Genomic DNA, 27450 nt, shown 5'->3' on the forward strand with positions numbered 1-27450 from the left:
ACAGTGATATGTATCAGTGCGTCTCTCCGTATACAGGATTACACAATCGGGAAGAAATCTGGTGAACGTGGGATAACCAGCTCCGATCACCAAGCGTCAGGAGGATGGAGTGAGATCAGAAGTGCCATCATGGTGCCTCCATCACCGATGCATGAGAGAAACAATGAGCAGAAGATCGTGGAGATCACCAATAAGATCCTGCAAGTGCTGACCGGGGAGGTGAGCGCTGCCGAGAACGCTGGGACCTTACTGTATATAATGTGTCTGGGTGATGACTGGACCGTTGTGTTGTCAGGTCCCTGTGAGGTGTCAGGATGTCACTGTCTATTTCTCCATGGAGGAGTGGGAGTATATGGAAGGACACAAGGACCAGTACAAGGACGTCCTAATGGAGGACCCCCAACCCCTAGCAACAAGCGTTAAAGAGGAGAACGACCATAAACATAAAGGTGGGCTTGTTACTTGATTATTCATTTTATGTTTTTCTCTGTCTTCTGCCTCCATCCGGACTAGTGAGAGGGACTACGCTCTTCTATATTGTATTTTGATGTACGTCAGCTTGATGAAGGCCAAAATGACACTATTTGGCCTCTGTTGAGTTTTCCTGGCACATGTCAGTGCAAATTCTGCTTGAGCCGTACATGTTCAGTAACCCTATACGTGTTTCTTATAGATGGACTAAGGAACAGTCCCTCACCAGAAAGTTATCCCCGTCCTGTTTATTCTAAGGCAAGTCCAGGAGAAAATCCTTATGTCCCTCTGGATCAGCAGGTAGAAGAATCCTTCGACAAGGACATGAAGTACCACAAGTAGACATTACTACGTTCTACTATGTATCATTTATTGCATGTTTCTTTTAGAACAACGACCTGATTATTGTGAAAGTGGAAGAGATGGAGGGAGATGAGGAGTATTATAGAAGTGACGACGTCAAGAAGGAAGAGGAAACTCTGACTAATGTCAGCGCAGGTGAGTACCGTAATAACCGACCAGGAGAGAAGAGCCAACAAACAAGCCAGCCTGCCTCCCTGTGTATGGGGACCGCTCAACACTCCCTGATGGATGATATTAGGGTAGATCGTTATCAAACCGTTTGAGGTTCAATACTTGATACTTTTTTTTCATGGGGAAGATCAGCTGACCCCGGAACTGTCTGTCCAAACCTTCCTTACCGTCATCTCCCTATTGAGATCCCATGAACCTTCGGCTAAGCCTTTATGAATGACCATATTCATGTGTCCTCGTCCCACTTCTGTCAGAACAATCTAAATCTCTGTTCCCAGTATTATCGTTCTCTCATGTACTTGGCTCTGGAGGTCTGATGTCCCCCATTATGAGTTGAGGAGCTTAATCCTTCCTGACTTAGAACGTTCTCGTGTGTCCTGTATCGGGTGGGTGTACGGCACAGTCTCAGGAGCATCAATTGCTGAATATTCAGCAGCTACCCGCTGTGACCTACAGCCAACACCTGCCCCTAACATCAATAAACGGAGCAATTTAACCATTTTCGTGCCTCTGACAGTAGCATTTCAGTGGCCCAGTCATTCCAGCGTCCATCAGCCGAGCCACAGGCTGGGCTTCATTGGAGACCGGTGATATTTCTATATACTGGAATATTAAAGTATAACAATATATGGTACAAGAGACCAAATAATCGTAGGTTCAAGTCCCCAAAGAGCACTACAAAATTAAGTAAATAGTAAAAATATACAGTATATATATATAAAAGTTTAAATCACAAATTAAAAAATAAACATTTGATAGCGTCGCTTCCGTAAAAATCCAATGTCTCAAAATAAAAAATTATTTAACCCATAAGTTTAACTGAACTCCTCCAAGTGGATTTTAACTGCATAAAAACTTTCTTGCGGTCATAAAGTAGCTTAGAGAAATTTAGTAGAAGCCAGACGTACAATATAATCACTGCTGCCTTAATGAGCTCACTGATGGAGTCACAGTTAACCCATTGTACATGGAAGCTGCAAAAAGATTAACTTTCTATGAAAATGACCCCTATATCCAAGATGGGGAGATCTTGTGTTCCCTACTGGGGACATGGACTGATGTGAGCGTAGACAATTTGTGTATAGCGCCCCCTCCTGATATATGGCATTAGAGTCTTGGTGTCCATCTACCACCATCTTTTTCTTCCCAGCAGATGTTCCCCCAAGCCCCGGCTGCGGTCCACTCCTGTCATCTTCAGACTATTCGGCGAACCTTAATATGTCACAGACTATTTACGGACAGCCTTTTATTACCATAAACCTTCCTTCCCTCATCACCGGCAGCAATCTGCTGTCTCTTCCCACCACGGTCCTACAACCGTCAGTCGATCAGTCACAGGCTCCACAGCTGCCTCCAAAGGCCAGAGGAGAGAAGAAGCTGAACAACCGCAGAACTGAGGGACGATTTCCGTGTGCAGAATGCGGAAAAAGTTTTGCGATGAGATCAAACTTTCTGGAACATCTTAAAGTTCACACAGTGGAGAAGCCGCTCTCATGTACCGTGTGCGGGAAGTGTTTCAAGCGGAAATCAGATCTCGTCAGACACCAGAAAACTCACACGGGGGAGAAGCCGCACTTGTGTACAGAATGTGGGAAACGTTTCGCCATTAAATCAAACCTCTTTGCACATCACAGAATCCACACGGGAGAGCGGCCATTCCCGTGTCCTGTGTGTGGGAAATGTTTCATCCAGAAGTCAGATCTGGTTGTACATCAGATCGCTCACACAGGGGAGAAGCCATTCGGCTGTAGGGTATGCGGGAAATATTTTAACCGGAAAAGAAGTCTTGTCCGACATGAGAGAATCCACATGAGAGATAAGTCATAGTAAAGGGTCCGCAACGGGGGAAGCGTTGTCCAAAACTTTGTGCATCAGCTGGAACCATTGTCAATTTTATGTAGTACTCATTAATTAAAAAAACAAGAAAATTCACACAAAGAGGAAATCGTTTCATGTGAAGAATGTGGGAAATGTTCTTCCGGGAAGTCAAATATCATTGACCTATTACAGGAAAAATATGTATCTCTGTATCGTGTTAGCCAGTAGATAGAAAAATATTAAAATTTGAGAGTCCTCCGTGGCTGAAAAGATAACAAACAGCAAGAGACTCCTCAGGTCCCTTCATCAGACATAGAATAACACAAAATCTGAAGTCACATATTTATACACAACAGGACACAGGAATAATGCAATAGATAAGTGAGGTGAAGCAAAACTATCAGTAGGGGAGAGAGAGAAACAGTCATGGCTGTAAATATTGGAATAGTTCATAGATAAGGAGTATGAAAGTTGTATTATCCTGTGATTGAGGTCTGGTCCATGCCTGTGATTATTATTTATATGTACCAAATGTCCAACTGGGGGTCTGTATGTGGGGGAGACCGGGCAAAAGCTTAGAACAAGGATGAATTCTCATCGCCATACAATAAAAGAAAAAAAGAATGGATGTGGCCAAACATTTTTGTATGCCTGATAACAGCACCATGGACGTGAAATTACTTGTATTAAAAGGTAACTTCAAATCTCAGAGCGACATAAAAGTCTGGGAGTAGAAACTCATGACAGCTTTTTAGCTTTTTACACACTCAGTGCAGGAATGAATGTGTCGCATGGATTTATGTCTTTCTACATCAACTAAGGAATGTGCTCCTCAGACCATTTGGGGGCATCACAATCATGGACCAGACCTTAATCACAGGACAATAAAACTTTCACACTCTTTATCTATGAACAGTTCCAATATTTACAGCCATGACCGTTTTTCCCTGTTCCATACTGATAATTCTGCTTCACGTCACTTGTCTACTCTATTGCATTATTCCTGTGTCCTGCTGGTTATAAATACAGTTGTGCTCAAAAGTTAACATACCCCAGCAGAATTTTTGCTTTCTTGGCCTTTTTTCAGAGAATATGAATGATAACATCAAAACTTTTTCTCCACTCATGGTTAGTGTTTGGGTGAAGCCATTTATTGTCAAACTACTGTGTTTTCTCTTTTTAAATCATAATGACAATCCAAGACATCCAAATGACCCTGATCAAAAGTTTACATACCCTGGTGATTTTGGCCTGATAACATGCTCAGAAGTTGACACAAATGGGTTTGAATGGCTTCTAAAGGTAACATCCTCACCTGTAACATATTTGCTTGTAATCAGTGTGTGTGCATAAAAGCTGAGTGAGCTTCTGAGATCCAGACAGACTCTTGCATCCTTCATCCAGCCACTGACATTTCTGGATTTTGAGTCATGGGGAATGCAAAAGAATTGTCAATGGATCTAAAGTAAAGGTAGTTGAACTGTATAAAACAGGAAAGGGATACAAAAAGATATCCATGGAATTGATAATGCCAGTCAGCAGCGTTCAAACTGTGATTTAAAAAATGGAAAATCAGAGGCTCTTTAAAAATAAAACCACGGTCAGGTAGACCGAGAAAAATGTCGCCCACAACTGCCAGGAAAATTGTTCAGGATGCAAAGTTAAACCCACAAATAACATCAGCTGAAACACTGGACTCTCTGAAAACCAGCAGTGTGGCTGTTTCATGATGCACAAAAAGGAGGCTCTTGAAGAAAAAAGAGCTGCATGTTTGAGTCGCCAGAAAAAAACCATTACTGTGCCAATGCCACAAAGTATCTCACCTACAATACACAAAACAGCACAGAGACAAGCCTCAAAACTTCTGGTTTGGGTTGTCATTATAATTTAAAAAGAGAAAACACAGTAGTCTGACAATAAATGGCTTCACCCAACCACTAACCATGAGTGGAGAAAAAGTTTTGGTGTTGTCATTCATATTCTCTGAAAAAAGGCCAAGAAAGCAAACATTCTGCCGGGGTCTGCAAACTTTTGAGCACAACTGTATGTAACTCTTCAGATTTTGTGTTATACTATGTCTGATGAGACCTGAGTAGTCTTGAAATCTGCAATTTTTTACCTTTTAATGACTGACTGTAAAGATGCTATCAATCACTGAGGACTCTCAAAAATTGAATTATTATTATTAGCCTTTGACTCGATCTCGAGCCATGTTGACTTGATGGATGAATGCTCTGTAGGAAGATCGATCATGTACAAGCTCAGAGAGGTCCACCAGGGTCTTCACCATTATATTGATAGTATCAAACGCTCGGGCTGCTGGTCTTCCTCTTCGCCGTGTTTCTTCCTTAAGTAATATTTAAACATTTTAATCTGAAAAAAAGTTTATGCTAACCTGTCTACTGAAGAGGACCTTGCCCGTGTGTCCCTAATTCACATTGTTGCTACTTTTGTCTCTGTGCATTTCATTTCCCACAGCTCCTCACCGTTATCGGCGGCTGTGCCTGCTGCCATGTCCATACTTAAACCCTGTTCACATCATCTTTTCCTTCTGCATTACAGTGCTGCAGTTGGATGACATAATAATCTTTGGGTTGTCAGTGTATGGCATCTGTTACAGACTCCTGGTAAAAGTTTACATTGGGAAGTGCCAGTGACCATACTGCCCACATCAGGGTATTTCGGTCACTGTTGCTTCCCGGATCCCCTCTCTGCTTACTAGTGCAGCTTCTCCCCACTGATGTGATCTATGAATTGGTACCCTAATAATGGGAGGTCCGTTGCAACACAGAAAGGAGGATGAGAACCTGGCTGGCAGCAGTCTGTGCCCACCTCCCTTCTGGGGTAGCCCACCTCCTCTAATCGATGCTCCTGTCTAACACAGGGCAGCCAGGTGTACACTGGTGATCAGATTCCTGACAAAGTCCAAGTAACTTCCAGTGTGCACACAGCACCCATAAGTGACTACTTCCAATCCTGCACCGTCTGCAGCTGCCAGGCCAACCCCCAAGGCAACCCACATATCTGGCGACATTTAAGATCTGCTCTTCCAAACTTGCCCCTCCCTCCAAAGGACGCCTGTGTCCTACTCCAGGTTTCCATAAGCCCTGCTTCATTATAGACAAGGAGTCCTGAGAAATTCTGGACAGATATTAACTACGACCATCTCCCCACAAACACAGCACCCTAAACTCCAGTGTCTGAGGAAGGAAGCTGTATGAGGACATATCCTACTGTGGAAGTCACGGCAGAATGGAGTCCTCCTTACATTTACTGCCGGAACGCACATAACGTGCCAACTAGTCAGCAGTCCTGCCTGGATTTCTCTGAACTCCTAGATCGAAAGCGTTGGGGTGAGAGACTGTAGAAAAGCTCCTCCATTCCTGAATCTCCTCACCCTTCAGGGTCTAAAGACCCCCCCCCCCCCACTGATCTCTCACTGCTCAGGAAGCAAAATCCCTCTGTACACACAGCAGACTTCCACCAAATTGCAGGGTATTTTACCACCCAAGTGTAGGTACTCTAAGCATTTATAGAAATAAGGGCAACTACGTATACAGGGGCGTAAAGACTTCACTTCTGAAAGTAGGGCCCCGTTACACGTATCAATGTCCCAGCGATCCTACCAATGATCCAACATGGATGGGATCGTTGGGACATAGCTGATCGCTGGTGAGCTGTCATATAGACAAACCCTCCAGCAATCAGGACCAGCGAGCAAGCTGGTTTCCAATGTAAACAGCGGGTAACTAAGAGCCGCGCGGCTCTTTAGATTGGAAACCAGCTCCCAGCGTCGCTGATCACTGGTCTCTCGCTGCCACACGCAGCGATGCGCGCTGGCCAGCGGGAGACCAACGATCAAAAAACGGCCCAGGATGATCTTGCGCGATACCCTGCAGGGGGGCCGGTCGCTGGCGATCTCGCTGTGTGTGAAGGGGACCTAAGCTCTGGGGCTAGGTCTAAATTACACGAATATTAATGCGTGATTAGGAGCAGAAAATAAACTTGTATTTTAGATGCAGAAACTTTGCAGAGTTCAGTTGAGAAACCAATGCATGTTCACACAAAGTATTCCCGATGGGTTTTTGTGCTGACATTTTGCAAAAATGCAGTGAATTCACCTGATTTTACCACGTTTGGAAAATGACACCAAAAACCACATCAGGAACATATCATGTGAACAATGTTGAAAACTGCATCAAATACGCAAATGTCCTGAGCTCAGGTTTAGCTTGGAGATTTCAGCTCTGAAGTCTGAGGTCATGTTCCCGCATAGTGTTAAAGCTGCATATGTGGGGGGTTTGTGTGTTTTTTTTCCCCCATCGATATCTACTGGGAGACTGAGAAAAAGAGAATAATATACAATCGCAATTCCATGTGGAAGAGACTAATTACAGTGTTCTGGACTGAGAAAAAGCCCATTGGAAAAACTCTTAATTCCGCATTGAAAAAACAGTATTAAAAAAGCAAAAAAAAAAAAAAAACCTATTGTTTATTTTTGTGGTCATTCCTGGATTCATTTATGCAACGTCCAGTTCCTCATCATATTATAGATCCAATAAACAGCAAGCAGAGGTGTTAAATATGGAGAGAATCTGAACCTCAAAGTCTTTTTTTAGTAAATATCGGGCTTCTTACTGTTGCAGTCTAATCAGTGTCCATCACCTGACGAAGATATGGATACATTCTGGGAGTAAAGTGTGAAGGTTCCTACTGAAGTTGCATCATGATTTTTTGGGGGACCCTAAACTTTATCAGCACGCACAAGAGACACAAAAATGCAGCAAAATGTATTTCTGTATGCATAGGGTGCACAGATCATGCGCTGCCAGTGTGAAAGTAGCGTGCTGCGCACTTTTGACGGTGCGCCGTGCGCGCCGAAATGCAGCATGTTGCATTTCGGCGCGCACGGCGCACCGTCCAAAGTGCGCAGCACGCTACTTTCACACTGGCAGCGCATGATCTGCGCACCCTATGCTAAAGATAGGGTGCGCCGATCGCATGCGTGCAAATGCGAAAGTAGGCTGTGATCCCGGATGGGGCGGGCAGGGAGCCGGCTCGGGGCGGGGCTTAACGGCGCAGGGCGCAGCGTTGTTTTAACGCAAATGTGAAACCAGCCTTATATGTAGAGTCATTACATACAGAGTGATCTATTTCACGTGTTTATTTCTGTTAATGTTGATGATTGTGGCTTACAGCCAATGAAAACCCCAAAGTCGTTATCTCAGTAAATTAGAATAATGAACAAAAAACACCCACAAAGGCTTCCTAAGCATTTACAAAGGTCCCTTAGTCGGTTTCAGTAGCTCCACAATCATGGGGAAGACTGCTGACCTGACAGATGTCCAGAAGGCAGTCACTGACACACTCCACAAGGAGGGTAAGCCACAAAAGGTCATTGCTAGAGAGGCTGGCTGTTCACAGAGTGCTGTATCTAAGCATACTAATGGAAAGTTGTGTGGAAGGAAAAAGTGTGGTAGAAAAAGGTGCACAAGCAACCAGGATAACCGCAGCCTTGAAAGGATTGGTAAGAAAAGGCCATTCAAACATTTGGGGGAGATTCACAAGGAGTGGACTGCTGCTGGGGTCATTGCTTCAAGAGCCACCACACACAGACATATCCAGGACATGGGCTACAAGTGTGAGCCATGTCATCTGCTGGTGTAGGTCCACTGTGTTTTATCAAGACCAAAGTCAGTGTAGCCATCTACCAGGAAATTTTAGAGCACTTCATGCTTCCCTCTGCCGACAAGATTTTTGGAGATGGAAAACAGAAATAAACACATGTAATAGATCACTCTGTGTGTAATGACTCTATATAATATAGGAGTTTCACTTTTTGTATTGAAGAACTGAAATAAATTAACTTTTTGATGATATTCTAATTTTCTGAGAAGCACCTGTATATGGCCCCATTTGTCCTGCAGAGGGCGACGTACGTGGGACTGGGACCCCATCTTATGTCTCCACTTTCTGTCACCGTGACAGCAGATCACTCTGTATGTGTCAGTAGTGCAGGGCCTGTGATGACATCACGATCATGTGACCAGTGAGGCTCGGGAGGGGTGAGGGCTGTGAAGTCATTCCGTGCTTGGTCACATGATCGTGACATCATCAAAGGTCCTTCGTCCACAGTGAGCTGGAGCCTCCTGGGGAGTCAGTGAGTGTTTGCAGGGGTCCAGCATCGCCCCCCATTGTCAGCACCCCCCAGGATTCTGTAGACGTCCAGGTAATGACTCCTCCGTGGTGGATGTGAGTGTGTATGCCCTACACTGTACACGGTGTGTATATATGTGTGTGTGTATAAATATTATCGGCCAAGACAATAAAAACACAGACAAGTCACATGACTGCTCATAATTAGGAAACGTGAAAGAACCATGGAGGCAAACAGATGTCTGCCATCAAAATGTGTAAGGCAGCAATGGGCGACTGTCAGAAGGGTTACATAGTCACACGACTGGCTCAGAACATCTCCAAAAAGGCTGGTCCTGTGGGGTGTTCCAGGTGTACGGTAGATCTTGTGGGGTGCTCCCAGTATACAGAGGGTCTGGTGCGGTGTTCCAGGTGTACGGTAGATCTTGTGGGGTGCTCCCGGTATACGGCAGATCTTGTGGGGTGCTCCCGGTATACGGAGTGTCTTGTGGAGTGCTCCCGGTATACGGTAGATCTTGTGGGGTGCTCCCGGTATACGGAGGGTCTTGTGGGATGTTCATGGTATACGGAAGGTCTTGTAGGGTGCTCCCGGTATACGGCAGATCTTGTGGGGTGCTCCCGGTATACGGCAGATCTTGTGGGGTGCTCCCGGTATACGGAGCGTCTTGTGGGGTGCTCCCGGTATACGGTAGATCTTGTGGGGTGCTCCCGGTATACGGAGGGTCTTGTGTGATGTTCATGGTATACAGAAGGTCTTGTGGGGTGCTCCCGGCATACGGCAGATCTTGTGAGGTGTTCCCGGTATACAGAGGGTCTTATGGTGTCTTCCCAGTATACAGTGGGTCTTGTTCCCAGTATACAGCAGGTCTTGTGAGGTGTTCCCAGTATATGATGGGTCTTGTGGGGGGTTGCCGGTATATGGCAGGTTTTGTGGTGTCTTCCCGGTGTACAGTGGGTCTTGTTCCCAGTATACAGCGGGTGTTGTGGGGTGTTCCAGGTATATGGCAGGTCTTGTTCCTGGTATACAGCAGATCTTGTGGGGTGTCTTTGATATATATCACGAGTGTTGGGTGTTCCCGTTATGCAGTGCTTACTACTTACCATATGTGGTCCAAGGAAGAAGCATTGACTAGTGTCAAGATCAAAGGTGGTCAAGGCTCACTGATCTGTGCGGGGAGTGAAGGCTTGCCATTCTGGTCCGATCCTTCCAAAGAGCAACTGTAGTACGAAATACTGAGAAATCATTGGCTGTGATGGAAAGGTGTCAGAACACGCAGAGCATCACAGCTGTGACTCTAAAAGGGAGCAGTCAGACCTCCAGTGGGGGATCACTTGCTATTTGTAGAGATTATGACACATCACGGGTTTTCACAGTTGGTTTCTTATATAAACGCACACTCACAACTCTCCACTATCGTGTTTCCTTGTAGACGTCTTAAGCCACAGTTCAAACTGGAATTTCCTCCAGCAAATTCGAGATTCCAGATTTAAAAAAAAAATAAATTATTCTTGAATAAATGTGTCTATTTTTTCCTTATAATTCCCTATAAGTGACAGTATTGCCGGTCTTGTTCTATCTCCAGGTTCCTGCACTGTAAGATTTCTGTGTTCACCTTTCTGACTACTGACCGACCACTGAAGGATGGACACGAGTCACAGGAGTCCCAACAAGACTGAGCAGATCCTAGACCTGACCCTGGAGATCATCTACCTGCTGACCGGAGAGGTGAGGACCCGTAAGTCCTCACAATGGAGGTGGCATGATCAGAAATCTTTCAAAGTTTTAGAAATGTATTTAGTAGAATTGAGCAAAAACATTGTTCTTCCCTGGGTCTCCATCCAGTCCAGCCCTCCCAGGCAGACAGACCAGTGTTGTCTTCTCTCCTGCAACTAGCATTTAGTAGACCCTGCGATGTCACGATATGACGGTGCTAGTAAATGCTCAGGATGCCATCTGAGAAGTGAACACTTCCCTGGACTGGACGCTGGACTCTTTTTGCTCATCTAGAATCATAGAATCGTAGAGTTGAAAAGGACCTCCTGGGCCATCTGGTCCAACCCCCTGCTCAAAGCAGGATTCGCTAAATCATCCCAGTCAGATGTCTGTCCAGCCTCTGTTTGAAGACTTCAATTGAACGAGTACTCACCACTTCTCGTGGCAGCCTGTTCCACTCATTGATCACTCTAACTGTCAAAAAGTTTTTTCTAATATCTAATCTGTGTCTCCTCCCATTCAGTTTCATCCCATTGCTTCTAGTCTTTCCTTGTGCAAATGAGAATAAAGATGATCCTTCTACAATGTGACAGCCCTTTAGATATTTGTAGACAGCTATTAAGTCTCCTCTCAGTCTTCTCTTTTGCAAACTAAACATTCCCAAATCCTGCAACCTTTCCTCATAAGACAGGGTTTGCAGACCGGTCACCATTCTGGTCGCTCTTTTCTGAACTTGCTCCAGTTTGTTGATGTCTTTTTTAAAATGTGGTGCCCAAAACTGGACACAATATTCCAGATGAGGTCTGACCAAAGAGGAGTAGAGGGAAATAATGACTTCACGTGATCTAGACTGTATGCTTCTGTTAATACATCCTAGAATTGCATTTGCCTTTTTTGCTGCTGCATCACACTGTTGACTCATATTCAGTCTGTGATCTATTAGTATACCCAAGTCTTTTTCACATGTGCTGTCACTTAGCCCTATTCCTCCCATTCTGTATATGCTTTTTTCATTTTTATTGCCCAGATGTAGTACTTTGCATTTCTCCCTGTTAAAAACCATTCTGTTAGTTGCTGCCCACTGCTCCAGTTTATTTATATCCTTTTGAATCCTCTCGCTCTCTTCTCTAGTATTAGCTATCCCTCCTAGCTTTGTGTCATCAGCAAATTTAATCAGTTTACCCTCAATTCCTTCATCTAAATCGTTGATAAAGATGTTGAACAATACAGGGCCCAGGACAGAGCCCTGTGGTACCCCACTTGAGACATTCTTCCAACTGGATGTGCAGCCATTTACGACCACTCTTTGGGTCCGATCACTAAGCCAGTTATGAATCCACTTAACAGTTGCCTTGTCCATTCCATCTCTAGTATTTTAGTCTCAGCTACAGAGTTTCATACATACACCATTTGGGGTGCTATATTATGACCTTTAATAGGTTGAATTATAGTTATTCGGGACAGGTAATAGATGCAAATTCTCATATGCAAATTGTTTTCATAAATTATCAACCTTAAAGTGGTTGTGCTGGAAATCGGATGGGACTCGGCTATTCAAGTCTATGGGTGTGAGAGAAAAATCGGATGCCATGTGGAGCCAGCGTCCTAGCATCCAATTATTATGGAAATATTGTAATTCTGTAACACAGGAAGCTGTAAATGGTCTTGTAGATGCTAGACGATAGCTGCTGATGTGAAAAAAACGGATTGTACATGGATGACAAGTGAGAAAAAAAAATCGTCCAACTTTTCTGGATGAAGAAAGTTAGCATCACTTACCAACATCCATAAAAAGGTTTTATTTGTTTCAAATCTTCCTTAAAACCATCTCTTTGGCAGAGGGAGCAGGGCGAGAGCGGGAGGTGCAGCAGAGCAGACGACGACCGTTTTGCGCCGGACTGCGCTTCAATGGGTCTCCCTGCGCCCTGTGCCACAGAGATGGTTTCAAAGAAGATTTAATAACAAAAACAAAAACTTTTTATGGACATTGGTGAGTGCTGCTAACTTTCTTCTTCACTGGACACACTGTAATGCCCTTTCCTCATGTCGGACTGGTTAGCTGAGCACCACCATACACTTCGGGCTTTGGATGTCAGACCGAGTTCACACAGAAGTTTTCCATTTTAATTATGTGATAGTGCAGAGTCAATTCCCTTCATCGTCCCACTTTTGTGGATGAAACATTGAATGATTTTTTTTATACCGTCGTGTGAACCTACCCTTAGTATTGGATATAATCCTCTTTACCTTTATGACCTGAGAAAGAGGTAAGGTGATGCTGGGCGATGGTGGCTGGTTTGTATTTTACTGCAAAAGTGTCTTCTGTCCTTTGGTTCGCTGAAAATATTGCAGGTAATTTTCTATGCATAATTTCCAGTGATGAGAAAACGTGCTTGGATACGGTGTTATCTGAGCATGTTCGGGTGCTAACCGAGTGACTTCGGTGTGCTCAATTACTATGTTTGAGTCCCCGCAGCTGCATGTCTCGCAACTGTTACAGCCGCAACACATGCAGGGATTACCTAGAAAACAGGCAATGTGTATGTGTTCTGGCTGTCGAACAGCCATGAGACATGCAGCCGAGGGGACTCAAACATAGTATTTGAGCACACCGAAGACACTCAGTTAGCACCCGAGCATGCTCGGATAGCACCTTATCCCCCCACGTTCGATCATCACTAGTAACTTCACATCTAAAGATGGTATTTTTTGTGGGTTTGCAGTTAAGTGTAAATAAAATAGTGAGGAGGTTGTAGTTTAGTTGGTGGAAGAATTTGAGCCAAACTAAAGGCTCCCATACACATTAGAATAAAGTCTTCAGCAAGATCGTTAGACAGTATTGTGTTTGGACCTCCCAACTGTCCGGGAAGAGAAGGCTTGGGGCAGTTGAATTTCAGCAGCTGATCCTTTTGTTCTCCGGTAGGTAAACAACCACTAGAGGAGTCTGACAGCGGATCTCTGATAGAGAACATAGGAGCGATCAGCTGAATCTAGCGTTCCTGTGTATGTGGGAGTCAGGTGAGATGGCAGCTATCTAATGTGTATAGAGGCCTTAAGGGCTTGGCCGAGCATTCCCATGACCCCATATAAGAGAGCTTCTGTGGCTTATCACCTCCAGATCCTTATCTGTCAGTAGGCCCCAATACACATTAGTTGGTTGGACGATCCCAGGTAACTTTTATCTAATATGTATGAGGGTTTCAAGCTACCCTGCCGCACAGAGAAAACATCAACATCAAGGAATGTCATCTTTACATAAATTCAGACTCGTTATTGTAAAGTTCTCCTGGAAATTGAGAGAAATATCATTAGTGATGAGTGAGCATACTCGTTGCTCGGGTTTTCCCGAGCACGGTTGGGAGTCCTCCGAGTATTTTGGCGTGCTCGGAGATTTAGTGTTTGTCGACACAGCTGCATGATTTGCGGCTGCTAGACAGCCTCAATACATGTGTGGAATTCCTAACAAACAGGCATTCCTCACATGTATTCAGCCTGTCCAGCAGCCACAAATCATGCAGCTGCATCGACACAAACTAATTCTCCGAGCACGCCAAAATACTCGGAGGACACCCAAGCATTCTCGAGAAAACCCGAGCGACGAATATATTTGCTCATCACTAATTATCATCTCTCTATGGATTGAGTCAGGGTCAGAGAGTGATGTTCATCTGTGCGTCTCTGCATACACAGGATTATATAATAGTGAAGAAGTCTGATAAGTGTGAGACATCTAGCTCCGATCACCCAGCGTCAAGACAATGGAGCAAGATCAGAAGCGCCATCTGGGGACCATCACTGATACATGAGAAGAGTAACGAGCAGAAGATAATAGAGATCACCAGTAAGATCCTGCAGAAGTTGACTGAAGAGGTGAGCGCTGCCGTGAAAACACGGCGACATAATGCAGTAACATTGAGGGATATTGACACTGAGACATACAGTGATGACTGTAACATCATGTGTTAGGACATCTCTGTCCATCGCGCCATGGAGGAGTGGGAGTATATGGAAGGACACAAGGACCAGTGCAAGGATGTCATGATGGAAGTTCCTCGGCCCCTCACACCACCGGGTAAGAGGAGATTGTCCAGGAGAAAGCAGTTTTGTGGCTCATGTAGACTCACAATCTGTATTTATTAACTTCGCTTCTTCTTACAGAAGCATCAAGTAATAGTCCCTCACCAGAGAGTTGTCCCGGTCCTCTTTACCCTCAGGAAGGTCCAAGAGAAAATCCCAATGTCCCACGGGATCGACAGGTAGAAAAATGGCCACAAGTAGACACTGCTACGTTATAGTGTACTTTATTTAGTGCATTTTTGTTTTAGATCGACGACCTGATTATTGTGAAAGTGGAAGAGATGGAGGGAGATGAGGAGTATTATAGAAGTGACGACCTGAAGAGGGAAGAGGAAACTCTGACTAATGTCAGCGTAGGTGAGTAATAACCGGCCAGGAGAGAAGAGCCACATTATCGCCATCTTCTACACCTGAAATATCGACACTACCCAAAGCTCTTTAAAAAAACAACTTTAAATCACACTTTTCACCTTTTAAAAATAAAGATATTTTACTTGTTTGTGACAAGCCTTTGTAAACATCAGACCTATCAAAGCCTAAATTATTTAACTTGTACGTTAAAAGTCGTAAGCAAAAATTATTGAGATAACCGAAATGGTGTAAATCGCAATGCCAAGTTGCTTTGCAAAAAAAAAAACAAACAAGCCCTCACACAGGGCTATTGCCTGAAGAAAATAAAAAAGTTACAGGTCAGCAAAAATGGCAAAACAAATATTTAAATTTTTTGTACACATTTCAGAATCTTTTTTTCTTCACTAAAATTAATCCGAATAGTAAAACAGGGCAAGTTTGGTGTTACTGTAATCGTGCTGATGCCGGGTCATGAACATCGTAAAAACAATGGAATTGCATGGGTTTTTTCCCCCATTTTCCAGCACTATAACTTGTCCCACAAAAATTAAACTTTTAGTACGGCCATGGGGATGGAGATATAAAAAAAAAGTTATGGCTTTAGTTGGAAGAAGGGGAGGAAAAAAAAAAAGCAAAAATGAAAATTGGCTGTGGCGGGAAGGGGGTTAAGACGTAACTTATAGCACATTGCTAGAATGAAGGCTCCTCCACCCCATGCTCTTTCTCTGATGGACTCCCCTTCCTGACTTGTTGGACCAATGTCTTTCTTTTTCATTCCTAACAGATGCCGCCCCGAGCCGCAGCTACAATCCTACTTCTTCAGGTTGTGAAGCGGAGCCTAATGGCACACAAAGTATTAACGAACTACAAAACATGACCATGAACATCTCCTCCATGATCCACAGCGGAGATCCGTTATCCGTCCACAATACCCTCATACAACCTTCATCCGATCCCTCACAGGCTCCACACCTGATTCCAGGAGGCGAGAACCAGATGTACGATCCCAATAACAAGGGGCCATATCCATGCCCGGTATGCGAAAAACTCTTTAACATCAGATCGAACTTATTTCATCACATAAAAATTCACCCGGTGAAGCCGATCTGCGCCATGTGTGGGAAATGTTTCAAACGGAAAACAGATCTCATCAGACACCAGAAAACTCACAAAGGGGAGAAGCCGTTCTTGTGTTCAGAATGCGGGAACCTTTTCACCGTTAAAGCAGATCTTTTACCGCTTATCACGGAGGAGCAGCCGTTCCCACGTCCCATATGTGGGAAATGTTTCTTCCAGAAATCAGATCTTGCTGCACATCAAAATCAGGCGGCTCAAAAAGTGGAGAAGCCGTATAGCTGTACAACGTGCGGGAAAGGTTTTATCCACAAAAGAAATCTCGTACAACATGAAAAGACCCACACAAAAGAGAAGTCGTAGTCCCGTTCCCAAACTGTATATGTCGGAGAATTCATGGGAAAGGAGCAAGTTTCATGTTTAGAGTCCAGGACTTGTTGCATTAATTTTGTCCGAAGAAAGGCCATAAAGTTCAAATCATCGCTTGTTTTCATGTGGATGGAAGAATAATCTGTTCAAGCTCCGTGAGCGCTGTCATTTTTCCTCTTTTGAACTGTTTGTGCCGAGTGGATTCCTTCGACATTTCTTGACTTTGTCGCTCTTATCGTTTTGAGAGTGCTGTGGATGCTTTTCTATATTTTTGTTTTGTATTAATAAATCAAATGTTGTACGTTAGGCGAAAAATGTGGGAAATGTTCTGCTAAAAAAAAAAAAAAAAATCAAATCTCATTCAATGTTCATAATTTTTTATTGTTGAATTTAAACTGAGCCTGTGGGGGAGATTTTTACTAATTAAACTCGTTATTAGTGACAGGAGAATCGATTCGTTGGACTCCGGGCCATTGGCCAGTTCAGCGATCTGTGATCACTGTTGGACTTGAGGCCTGTCAATTGCAGCCAGCCTCTCCCTTTGACTACCCGGGTTGGTGTCACGTCACATGTGTATCACGCTACAATGATGATATTGCGCCAACCGGGATAATTAAAAGGAAAGCCAGGAGTTTTGCAGGGCTACCATCCAGCGGTCACAGACTACTGACCTGGAAAATGGACTGGAGTCCTGCAGATCAATTCTCCCATCTGTTATAGTTATATCTGTCTTGTAGTTATATTGTTGAAATCAAGCTATGAAGCTATGAGAAAATTAACCTCCTGTCATGACACAGTTGCAGGATATCCCGGGTCTAGGGGTTCCTTCCGTATCCCTAAATCTAGGGGCACCCTAGCTATCCCTGCTCCCCGTGTTACTTCTTATGGTGAAGATGCTGGGGCCACATGCCTTGCTGAGCTCCAAAATAAGCTCTTATCTGGGGGAAATGGGGAGTTGTAGTGTATATGGAAATACAAATCAGTCTAACAAGGCAAGACGTACAGGGATAAATGAAAATACCAATCATACAAATATGCACTCACAGACAGAGTGGAACAACGGGAAGTAAAGGAAGGAAAAATCAAATAGGAGAGGATAAGGATATGCACAAAGAGAATGCCATGATTCCTCTGCTTAAAGTGTCTGGGACTCTTTGATGGACAGCTCTGGCATCCTGTGCTGGGGCGTGCTGAGCTGTCGGTGCTTTGATTGACAGCATGGCTGACCTATTTTACTGTAAGGTGCAGAGACTTCCACAGGTGGTCCATATTCTTGGTAATTGCCCTGTTATTTAGGTAAGCTGTCTGGCCCAGATCATTGCCAGTCAAAAGCTTGTTCTAAGCTCGTGCTCTCTGGTGTGTTCGCCTGTACCCTGTGCTGTAAGTTCTGATCTTCTGCTGCTGCTGACCTTTGGACCGTGTTCAGACTACCCGTTTGTCATTGCCTCTTTGCATCTGATATTCTGCTGCTGACCTTTGGACCATGTTCAGACTACCTGTTTGTCATTTACCCTTTGCATCTGATATTCTGCTGCTGACGTTTGGACCGTGTTCTGACTACCCGTTTGTTATTGCCCCTTTGCATCTGATATTCCGCTGCTGACCTTTGGACCTTGTTCAGACTACCTGTTTGTTATTGCCCCTTTGCTTATCAGCTGTTTCTCTGTCATTCTGACCCTGGCATGTGACATGACTTGCGACTTTGTATTTTCCCTTGGTTTACTACGTGATCTTTTGGTATTGGCCCTGGAACGTCTAAGTGCACTTATTCAAAGCCTAGCTGTGGGTTGTGACTAGCATCACATTTTGACTGGCCTTAAAAGTACTTTTTTTTTTTCCCTTCACCAATGGATCCTATTCGTGCACTTTGTGATCAGATGGCGAGTTTGACCCAGATGGTTCAGGATCTCGCAAGGGAACACCTGAAACTAGAATTTACACAGCCCCGGCTGCAGGGTCAGTTTTCTAGAACTATGGATGCTTTTCAAAGCTCCTCACCATCGACTGTAGTAATGACTCCTTTACCTTCTGATGTGCAGTTGGTCTCTCCTGAACCTGTAGTTGCACTTCCTGACAAATTCTCGGGGGAGAAGGATCAGTTTAGGGTGTTTAGGGAGAGCTGCAAACTATTTTTTACCTTGCGACCCCGGTCTTCAGGGGATATGTCCCAGTGCGTGGGAATAATCATGTTCCTATTGCGAGGGGGTCCTCAAACTTGAGCATTCTCTTTGTCTCCACCAGCCCAAGAACGGTCTTCCATAGATGCCTTTTTTGACGCCATAGGGATGATCTATGACGAACCTGACAGGACCCAGGTTGCAGAAGCTAAGATCATGAATCTGACACAAGGGGGCCGCGCAGAGGACTATAGCTCTGAGTTCCGGCAATGGTCCTCTGAGGTTTTGTGGAAAGATGCAGCTCTCAGGTGTCATTTTCAGTGTGGCCTTTCTGATATTCTAAAGGACGCTCTGGCTTTGCATACTTCACCCTGTTCCCTGGGGGATACCATGACTCAGGCCATTTGAATGGATCGCCCAATTCATGAGACGTGGTGAATGACAGGGGGCTTCATTCGTCCTGCCCAAGTCAGTTCACTTGCCTGAGACGGAACCATTGAAGGTTGGAACAGCCCGCTTTTGCGTCATGGAGAGGAGGCGTCGGTGTGATCTTGAACTTGGCCTTTTCTTGTGGTCGTGCTGGACATTTCCTCAAAGACTGCTCCATTCGCGCTCAAGCCAGCAATCCATCGGGAAATGTCTAAGTCTGGGTGATAATGGGGGAGGTCACCCAGACTTCCAAGTACCCTTTTACTCCTCAGATAAAGTATTGCTGAACGTGGAACTTTGTTTTGAGAATCTGTGGTTATCTGCTCTTACTTTCATTGACTGTGGCTCTACCACCAATTTCATTGATTCTGGATTGGTTGTTAAATTAGGATTAGGGACAGTTAGATTGGAAAGACCTATTCAAATTGTAGCCATTGACAGGACACCATTACTTCAGAACATAGTCCAGGTAGTAACAGTGGAATTCACACTTAAGATTTGCTCCGCTAGTCTGGAGTGTTGTGAGTTCATTTTTCCCTTCACCGTTGAGGTCTGATGAACTCCCTCCTCTGGTGAAGGAAGGTAGTGAGGCTGATTACCAAACACCTGGGCAGCTAGATAATGACTGGGTGGCTGGAATTGAGGACTGGATATAAGGCAGCCGACGCCCTTCTGCCTTGCTGGTGATCCTGCTGGATTCTTGGAGACCAGTCTGATTCCTGCGTCTCAAAGCTAAGTTTTTCTGCTCTGCTTTGTACACTTCAGTTTTGTTTTTGTTTGCCTTGTTTTTTGGGAGTTCTGCCATCCCCGGCCGGGGGTGAGCTGAATTCCATTTTTGTCTCTGATCTGTTGATCTTTTGCTCTGTCTTCAGAATATACCTGAGTGCTGATTTAGTCTTTTGAAGCCTAGCGACTTCAGGGCCTGTTTTTCCTATCAGTCGGTTGGCACTTTTTGGATAGGGTTTTTGCGGATGGCAGACAGCAGCTTTCCTATCCTGTCCTATTTTAGTTAGCTTGGGCCCCATCATTTGCTCAACCTATCTATCTGTGTTAGTGTTTTCATCTTGCTTCACCGTCATTATATGTTGGGGGCTGCCTATTGCTTTGAGGTCTTCTCTGGGGCAGTTTAGTCTTTCCCCTTTCTGTCTTTAGGCTATGTAGTTCTCCGGCTGTGATGGAGGGGTCTAGAGCACCGTAGGAACCCCCCACGGCTACTGCTAGTTGTTGTGGATAGGTTCAGGGGTCTGCAATCCGATAGCTGCCAACCTCTCTGGTTTTTCTGGACTTAGCTAGTATTTTGTTTTTTCCTCCTTCGGTGACTCATCATAACAGAATCACCAGCCATACCGCAGATCCTAGGGTACTCAATAGCAGGAGAGAATTGTAAAAAAAAAGAAAAAAAGTGTCAGAATTTTTTTTTGTGCATATTTTTTCCTCTATATCTCTGAGGTCGTAGGGGGAATTTTTTTCTCAATGGAGATGAAGCAATTGTCTGATCGTGTGGAGCAGCTCGCTGCTGAAGTGCGGGGAATTTCCGCCTATCTTGCTCATTCACATGCTGCTGAACCAAAGATTCCTACTCCTGATGTGTTTTTTGGGGATCGGTCTAAATTCTTGAATTTCAAGAATAATTGTAAATTATTTTTTGCCTTGAAGCCTAACTCGTCGGGGAACTCCGTGCAGCAGGTTAAAATTGCCATCTCTTTGCTGCGCGGCGATCCCCAGGATTGGGCGTTTTCTTTGAAACCTGATGATCCTATTCTGAATAATGTGAATGCATTTTTGCAAGCCTTGGGGTTGTTGTATGATGAACCTATTGCTATTGATCAGGCTGAAAAGACCCTGTTGGCATTAAGCCAGGGTCGGGATTCGGCAGAGTTGTACTGTCAAAAATTCCGAAAGTGGGCGGTCCTTACTACCTGGAATGATGGTGCCTTGGCAGCCCTCTTTTGGAAGGGTTTGTCAGAAACTGTAAAGGATACTATGGTGGGATTTCCTGTTCCCTCTGGTCTTGACGATTCTATGTCATTAGCCATTCAGGTGGATCGGCGTTTACGTGAACGCAAAACTACACGAGAGATGTTGCCACCTGTTGAACAAATGTCTGAACCTATGCAATGTGATAGAGTTTTGTCTAGGGCGCAACGTCAGGAGTTCAGAAGGCGTAATAAGCTGTGTTTTTTGTGGAGATGCCTCGCATATTATTTCTGTCTGCCCTAAACGAGAGAAACGTTGTGCACACACGTTTTCTGTGGGTGGTGTTCAACCTAAGTTTCTTCTGGCAATTACTCTGATCTGCTCCCTGTCCACATTTTCCGCCAAGGCTTTTGTGGATTCGGGAGCAGCTCTGAACCTGATGGACTTGGATTTTGCTAAACGTTGTGGATTTCCTATGACACCTCTGTGGACGCCTATCCCTTTGAGGGGTATTGATGCTACTCCTTTGGCGAAGAATAAACCTCAGTTTTGGACCCAGGTGGTAATGCGGGTCGCCCCAGACCATCAAGAAAATTGCAGATTTTTGGTGTTGCATAATTTGCATGATACCATTGTTCTGGGGTTTCCCTAGTTGCAATTCCATAATCCAGTTCTGGATTGGAAATCTTTGTCTGTAGTGAGTTGGGGTTGTCGGTGTGCCCTTAGTGATGCTCCTGTTTTCTCCACCTCTCCCCAGTCGCATGATGTTCCTGACTATTTGGCTGACTTTTATGATGTATTTAGTGAGAATGAGTCTGCGTCTTTGCCTCCTCATAGGAGTTATGACTGTGCAATTGAGCTGAACCCGGGGTGTAAATTCCCCAAGGGTCGACTTTTCAATTTATCTGTACCCGAGCACGAGGCTATGCGATCCTATATTAAGGAGTCGTTGGAGAAGGGTCATATTAGACCATCCTCTTCACCCTTAGGTGCTGTTTTTTTTTATGTGGCTAAAAAGGATGGTTCATTAAGGCCTTGTATTGACTATCGTGCCCTCAACAAAATTACTGTTAAATATCAGTATCCGTTACCCCTGATTTCTGATCTATTCTCCAGAGTTAAAGGTGCTTGCTGGTTTACCAAGCTTGACCTCAGGGGGGCGTTTAATCTTGTTCGCATTAAGCATGGGGATGAATGGAAGACGGCGTTTAATACTCCGGAGGGACATTTTGAGTACCTGGTGATGCCTTTTGGGCTCACTAATGCCCCTTCTGTCTTCCAGTGCTTCATGAACGATATATTCCGAGACTTTGTGGATACATTTTTGATTATCTATCTGGATGATATTTTGATCTTCTCCAAGAATTGGGACTCTCATGTGGAACATGTTCGGACTGTGTTCCGGATTTTGAGGGAGAATTCCCTGTATGTCAAGGGATCGAAATGCCTTTTTGGGGTACAGAGGATTTCATTTTTGGGATTTATTTTGTCTCCGTCAACTATTGAAATGGACCCGGCCAAGGTACAGGCCATTTATGATTAGGTTCAGCCCACTTCTTTGAAGGCCCTCCAGAAGTTTTTGGGTTTTGCTAATTTTTATCAGAAATTTATAGCTAATTTTTCTGGTATTGCCAAGCCATTGACTGATTTGACTAGGAAGGGTGCTGATGTGCTGAATTGGTCTCTGGAGGCAGTTTCTTCCTTTCAGGAGCTGAAGCGAAGATTCACTTCTGCTCCGGTTTTTCGGCAACCTGATGTCTCACTCCCGTTTCAGGTGGAGGTGGACGCTTCTGAGATTGGTGCAGGAGCGGTGTTGTCCCAAAAAAAGATCCTGTGACATCTAAAATGAATCCTTGTGCTTTCTTTTCCCGAAAGTTCTCCCCATCCGAATGTAACTATGATGTGGGGAATCAGGAACTGTTGGCCACGAAATGGGCATTTGAGGAGTGGAGACATTGGTTGGAGGGAGCCAAACACCAAGTCGTGGTCCTTACTGACCACAAGAATTTGATTTACCTGGAGTCGGCCAAGCGCTTGAATCCTAGACAGGCTAGGTGGGCCTTGTTTTTCACACGTTTTGATTTTGTGGTCTCTTTTCTTCCGGGCACTAAGAATGTCAAGGCAGACGCCCTCTCTAGGAGTTTCCTTGCTGATTCTCCTGTTGTGACTAAGCCTGCTACCATCTTAGGCGAGGGGGTAGTTCTTTCTGCCATCTCGCCCGATTTGAGACGTGCTCTGGAAGAGTTTCAGGAGGACAAACCTGAGCATTGTCCCAGTGGAAAGTTGTATGTTCCTGACCATTGGAGGAAGAGAGTGATGTCTGAAGTTCATTGCTCTGCATTGGCTGGTCATCCAGGTATTTTTGGTACTAGAGATCTGGTGAGTCGGTCTTTTTGGTGGCCCGCCTTGTCTCATGATGTCAGGAATTTTGTGCAGTCCTGTGGGACTTGCTCCCGGTCTAAACCTTGTTCTCGCTCTAGTGGCTTGTTGATGCCTTTGCCGGTGCCCAGGAGGCCATGGACCCATATTTCAATGGATTTTATCTCTGATATGCCTGTCTCTCAGAGAATGACTGACTGTTATTTGGGTGATTTGTGATAGATTCTCTAAGATGGTTCATCTTGTACCACTCCCTAAGTTGCCATCTTCCTCTGAGTTGGTGCCCTTGTTTTTGCAACAGGTGGTTCGCTTGCACGGGATTCCTGAGAACATTGTATCTGACAGAGGAGTTCAGTTTGTGTCTAGATTTTGGAGGACTTTCTGTTCCAAGCTGGGAATTCAGTTGTCCTTCTTCTCTGCGTTTCACCCTCAGACCAATGGGCAGATGGAGAGAACAAACCAGACTTTGGAGTCGTATTTGAGATGTTTTATTTCTGCCGATCAGGATGATTGGGTTTCATTTTTGCCCTTGGCCGAATTTGCTTTAAATAATAGAGCTAGTTCTGCCACTCTGATGTCACCTTTTTTTTGTAACTTTGGGTTTCACCCTCGATTTTCTTCAGGGCAGGTGGAGCTTTCTGCCTGCCCAGGTGTTGACACTGTGGTGGAGAGAATGCACCAGATCTGGGACCAAGTAGTGGATAAGTTGTCTCTCTCCCAGGAAAAGGCCCAGCGGTTTTCCAACTGGCGTAGGACCGTTGGTCCCCAGTTTAAGGTGGGTGATATGGTTTGGTTGTCATCAAAAAATATCGCTATGATGGTGGCTTCTCCTAAGTTTAAGCCTAGATTTATTGGACCTTACAAGATTTTGGAGATTATTAATCCGGTCTCTTTTCGGTTGGCTCTTCCTGTCACATTTAAAATTCATAATGTGTTTCATAAGTCCTTGTTGAAGAGGTTTGTTGAACCAGTAGTTCCTGTGGTGGCACCTCCTGACCCTGTATTGGTTGAAGGTAACATGGAATATGAGGTAGAGAAGATACTGGATTCCCGCCGGCTAGACGGAGACTCCAGTATTTGGTTAAGTGGAAGGGTTATGGTCAGGAGGATAATTCCTGGGACTCTGCCTCTGATATTCATGCCGAAAGATTGGTGCGTGCCTTTCATCGGGCTCATCCAGATCGCCCTGGTGGCATGGATGAGGGTTCGGTGACTCCTCCTCAAGGGGGAGGTACTGTTGTGAGTTCATTTTTCCCTTCACCGTTGAGGTCTGATGAACTCCCTCCTCTGGTGAAGGAAGGTAGTGAGGCTGATTACCAAACACCTGGGCAGCTAGATAATGACTGGGTGGCTGGAATTGAGGACTGGATATAAGGCAGCCGACGCCCTTCTGCCTTGCTGGTGATCCTGCTGGATTCTTGGAGACCAGTCTGATTCCTGCGTCTCAAAGCTAAGTTTTTCTGCTCTGCTTTGTACACTTCAGTTTTGTTTTTGTTTTGCCTTGTTTTTTGGGAGTTCTGCCATCCCCGGCCGGGGGTGAGCTGAATTCCATTTTTGTCTCTGATCTGTTGATCTTTTGCTCTGTCTTCAGAATATACCTGAGTGCTGATTTAGTCTTTTGAAGCCTAGCGACTTCAGGGCCTGTTTTTCCTATCAGTCGGTTGGCACTTTTTGGATAGGGTTTTTGCGGATGGCAGACAGCAGCTTTCCTATCCTGTCCTATTTTAGTTAGCTTGGGCCCCATCATTTGCTTAACCTATCTTTCTATCTGTGTTAGTGTTTTCATCTTGCTTCACCGTCATTATATGTTGGGGGCTGCCTATTGCTTTGGGGTCTTCTCTGGGGCAGTTTAGTTTTTCCCCTTTCTGTCTTTAGGCTATGTAGTTCTCCGGCTGTGATGGAGGGGTCTAGGGCACCGTAGGAACCCCCCACGGCTACTGCTAGTTGTTGTGGATAGGTTCAGGGGTCTGCAATCCGATAACTGCCAACCTCTCTGGTTTTTCTGGACTTAGCTAGTATTTTGTTTTTTTCCTCCTTCGGTGACTCATCATAACACTGGAGGGTCTGCCGACTTACCCGAAAGACTTTGGAAATGTGTTCTCGGAGAAAGAGGCTGAGATATTACCGCCCCCATCGTCCTTATGATTGTGCTATAAATCTTATTCCTAATGCCAAATTGCCTAAAGCTCGGCTGTATAATTTGTCGGGACCTGAACGGACCGCTATGAAGGAATATATAAATGAAAGTTTACGGAAGGGTCATATCCGTCCTTCCTCCTCGCCTGTAGCTGTGGGGTTCTTTTTTGTGAAAAAGAAAGATGGTGGCCTCCGTCCTTGCCTCGATTTCCATGAACTGAACGAAATTACAGTTAAGAATACTTACCCGCTTCCACTTATCCCCGACCTATATAATCAGCTTACTGGAGCTAAATGGTTTTCTAAGCTTGATCTTAGAGGGGCATATAATCTGATACGTATCCGAGAGGGTGATGAGTGGAAAACAACGTTTTTTAATGTCTGAGGGTTTATTTGAAAATCTTGTCATGCCTTTTGGGTTAACCAATGCACCTACAGTCTTTCAGAACTCTATGAATGACATTTTCTCTGATATTATTGGAAGGTTTATTGTGGTATACCTGGATGACATTCTATTTTTTTTGCCTGATCTGAATTCTCACTATGAGCACGTTCGATTTGTTTTACAGAAACTCAGGGAAAATTCTTTATTTGCTAAATTAGAGAAATGTACTTTTTTTCTTTTCAGGAAATATCATTTCTGGGGTTCATTGTGTCTGCTGAAGGGTTTAAAATGGACCCTGGGAAGGTGCAGACATTAATTGAGTTCAACCTTGTGATCTGAAAGCATTGCAACGATTCTTAGGGTTCGCTAATTACTACAGAAAGTTTATTAAGGGTTTTTCTCAGATATATACTATATCTACCTTATTTTCCTGATCCACCCAGTCAGTGATCCGATCATAGTTGAAAATTAGATTCTCCCCTCTCTCTCTCCTCCTTTTTCCTTTGTCCTTCTTTTTCTCTCTCCTCTGTCTTTCCTCCTTTCTCCCCTTTCTATTTCCTTCCTCCTCCCTATTCCCTCTCTCACCTCTCTTCTTCCTTTTCCCTCTCACCTCTGTTTTGCCTCCTCCCTTTTTCTCCTCTTTGTCTCAACCTCCTCCATTTCCCCTCTCTTCTCTCCTTTCTCCCTCTCTTCTTCCCTCTTTCTCTTTTTCCTCTATCACATCTGTCTCTCCTCCCTTTTCCCTCTCTCTTCCTTTTCCCTCTCCTCCATTTTCCCTTCTACTCCCTTCACCTCTCTCGCCCCCTCTCTTTCTCTCCTCCATTTTCCCTCTCTTTTGCTCTCCTTCCTTTTCCCTCTTTCCTGTCTCTCTTCTTCCCTTTTCCTTCTCACCTTTTTTCCCTCTCTCCTCTCCAAATTCTCCTGCTCCCTTTTCCCTCTCTCCTCCCCGCCTCAATTTTCATTTCTCTCCTCCCTTTTCCCTCTCTCCTCCTCCTCTCCTGTCTCTACTCTTCCCTTTTCCCTCCTCGCTTTTCCCTCCTCGCTTTTCCCTCTCTCCCCTCCTCCCTTTCCCTCTCTCTTATTTTTTCCTCTCCTCCTCCCTTTCCCTCTCTTTATCTCCCCCTCCCTTTCCCTCTCTTTATCTCCCCCTCCCTTTCCCTCTCTTTATCTCCCCCTCCCTTTCCCTCTCTTTATCTCCCCCTCCCTTTCCCTCTCTTTATCTCCCCCTCCCTTTCCCTCTCTTTATCTCCCCCTCCCTTTCCCTCTCTTTATCTCCCCCTCCCTTTCCCTCTCTTTATCTCCCCCTCCCTTTCCCTCTCTTACTCTCCCCCACCCTTTCCCTCTCTTACTCTCCCCCTCCCTTTTCCCTCTTTCTCTCCTCCCTTTTCCCTCTTTCTCTCCTCCTCCCTTTGTCACTCTTTTGCCTCTTTTTCTCCTCCCTTTTCACTTTCTCCTTCTCACTCTTCCCGCTTTCTCTCTTCCTCCATTTCCCTTTCGTTCTCTCCTCCTTTTCCCTTTCTCTC

The 27450-nt window shown here is 44.8% G+C and overlaps 2 protein-coding genes across 4 annotated transcripts in view; both read left to right on the top strand.

The window, feature by feature from the left end:
* Positions 1 to 2943, top strand: part of LOC141052171 (uncharacterized) — a 41570-nt gene extending 38627 nt beyond the window's left edge. The window contains 5 exon segments of the mRNA XM_073549398.1: positions 37 to 219; positions 296 to 449; positions 674 to 771; positions 861 to 969; positions 2156 to 2943. Coding sequence (XP_073405499.1) covers positions 37 to 219; positions 296 to 449; positions 674 to 771; positions 861 to 969; positions 2156 to 2832 — 1221 coding nt within the window. The 3' untranslated portion in view covers positions 2833 to 2943.
* Positions 2944 to 8107: 5164 nt separating this feature from the next.
* On the top strand, positions 8108 to 16924 carry LOC141051753 (uncharacterized). Of its 3 annotated transcripts, none has more exons than XM_073548771.1 (7): positions 8108 to 8203; positions 10563 to 10705; positions 14384 to 14563; positions 14660 to 14765; positions 14852 to 14949; positions 15019 to 15127; positions 15906 to 16924. In XM_073548771.1, exons 2-7 carry the CDS (start codon positions 10622 to 10624, stop codon positions 16556 to 16558), a joined length of 1230 nt encoding a protein of 409 aa, XP_073404872.1. In that variant the 5' UTR covers positions 8108 to 8203; positions 10563 to 10621; the 3' UTR covers positions 16559 to 16924. The 3 variants fall into 3 exon arrangements, with proteins under 3 accessions (XP_073404872.1, XP_073404871.1, XP_073404873.1); XM_073548770.1 differs by lacking the exon at positions 8108 to 8203 and adding an exon at positions 8881 to 9052; XM_073548772.1 differs by lacking the exon at positions 8108 to 8203 and adding an exon at positions 9213 to 9236.
* Positions 16925 to 27450: the final 10526 nt, after the last annotated feature.

This window comes from Dendrobates tinctorius, unplaced genomic scaffold (assembly GCF_039654945.1).
Source record: "Dendrobates tinctorius isolate UK_male_01 unplaced genomic scaffold, ASM3965494v1 ptg000158l, whole genome shotgun sequence".
Classification (NCBI taxonomy): domain Eukaryota; kingdom Metazoa; phylum Chordata; class Amphibia; order Anura; family Dendrobatidae; genus Dendrobates; species Dendrobates tinctorius.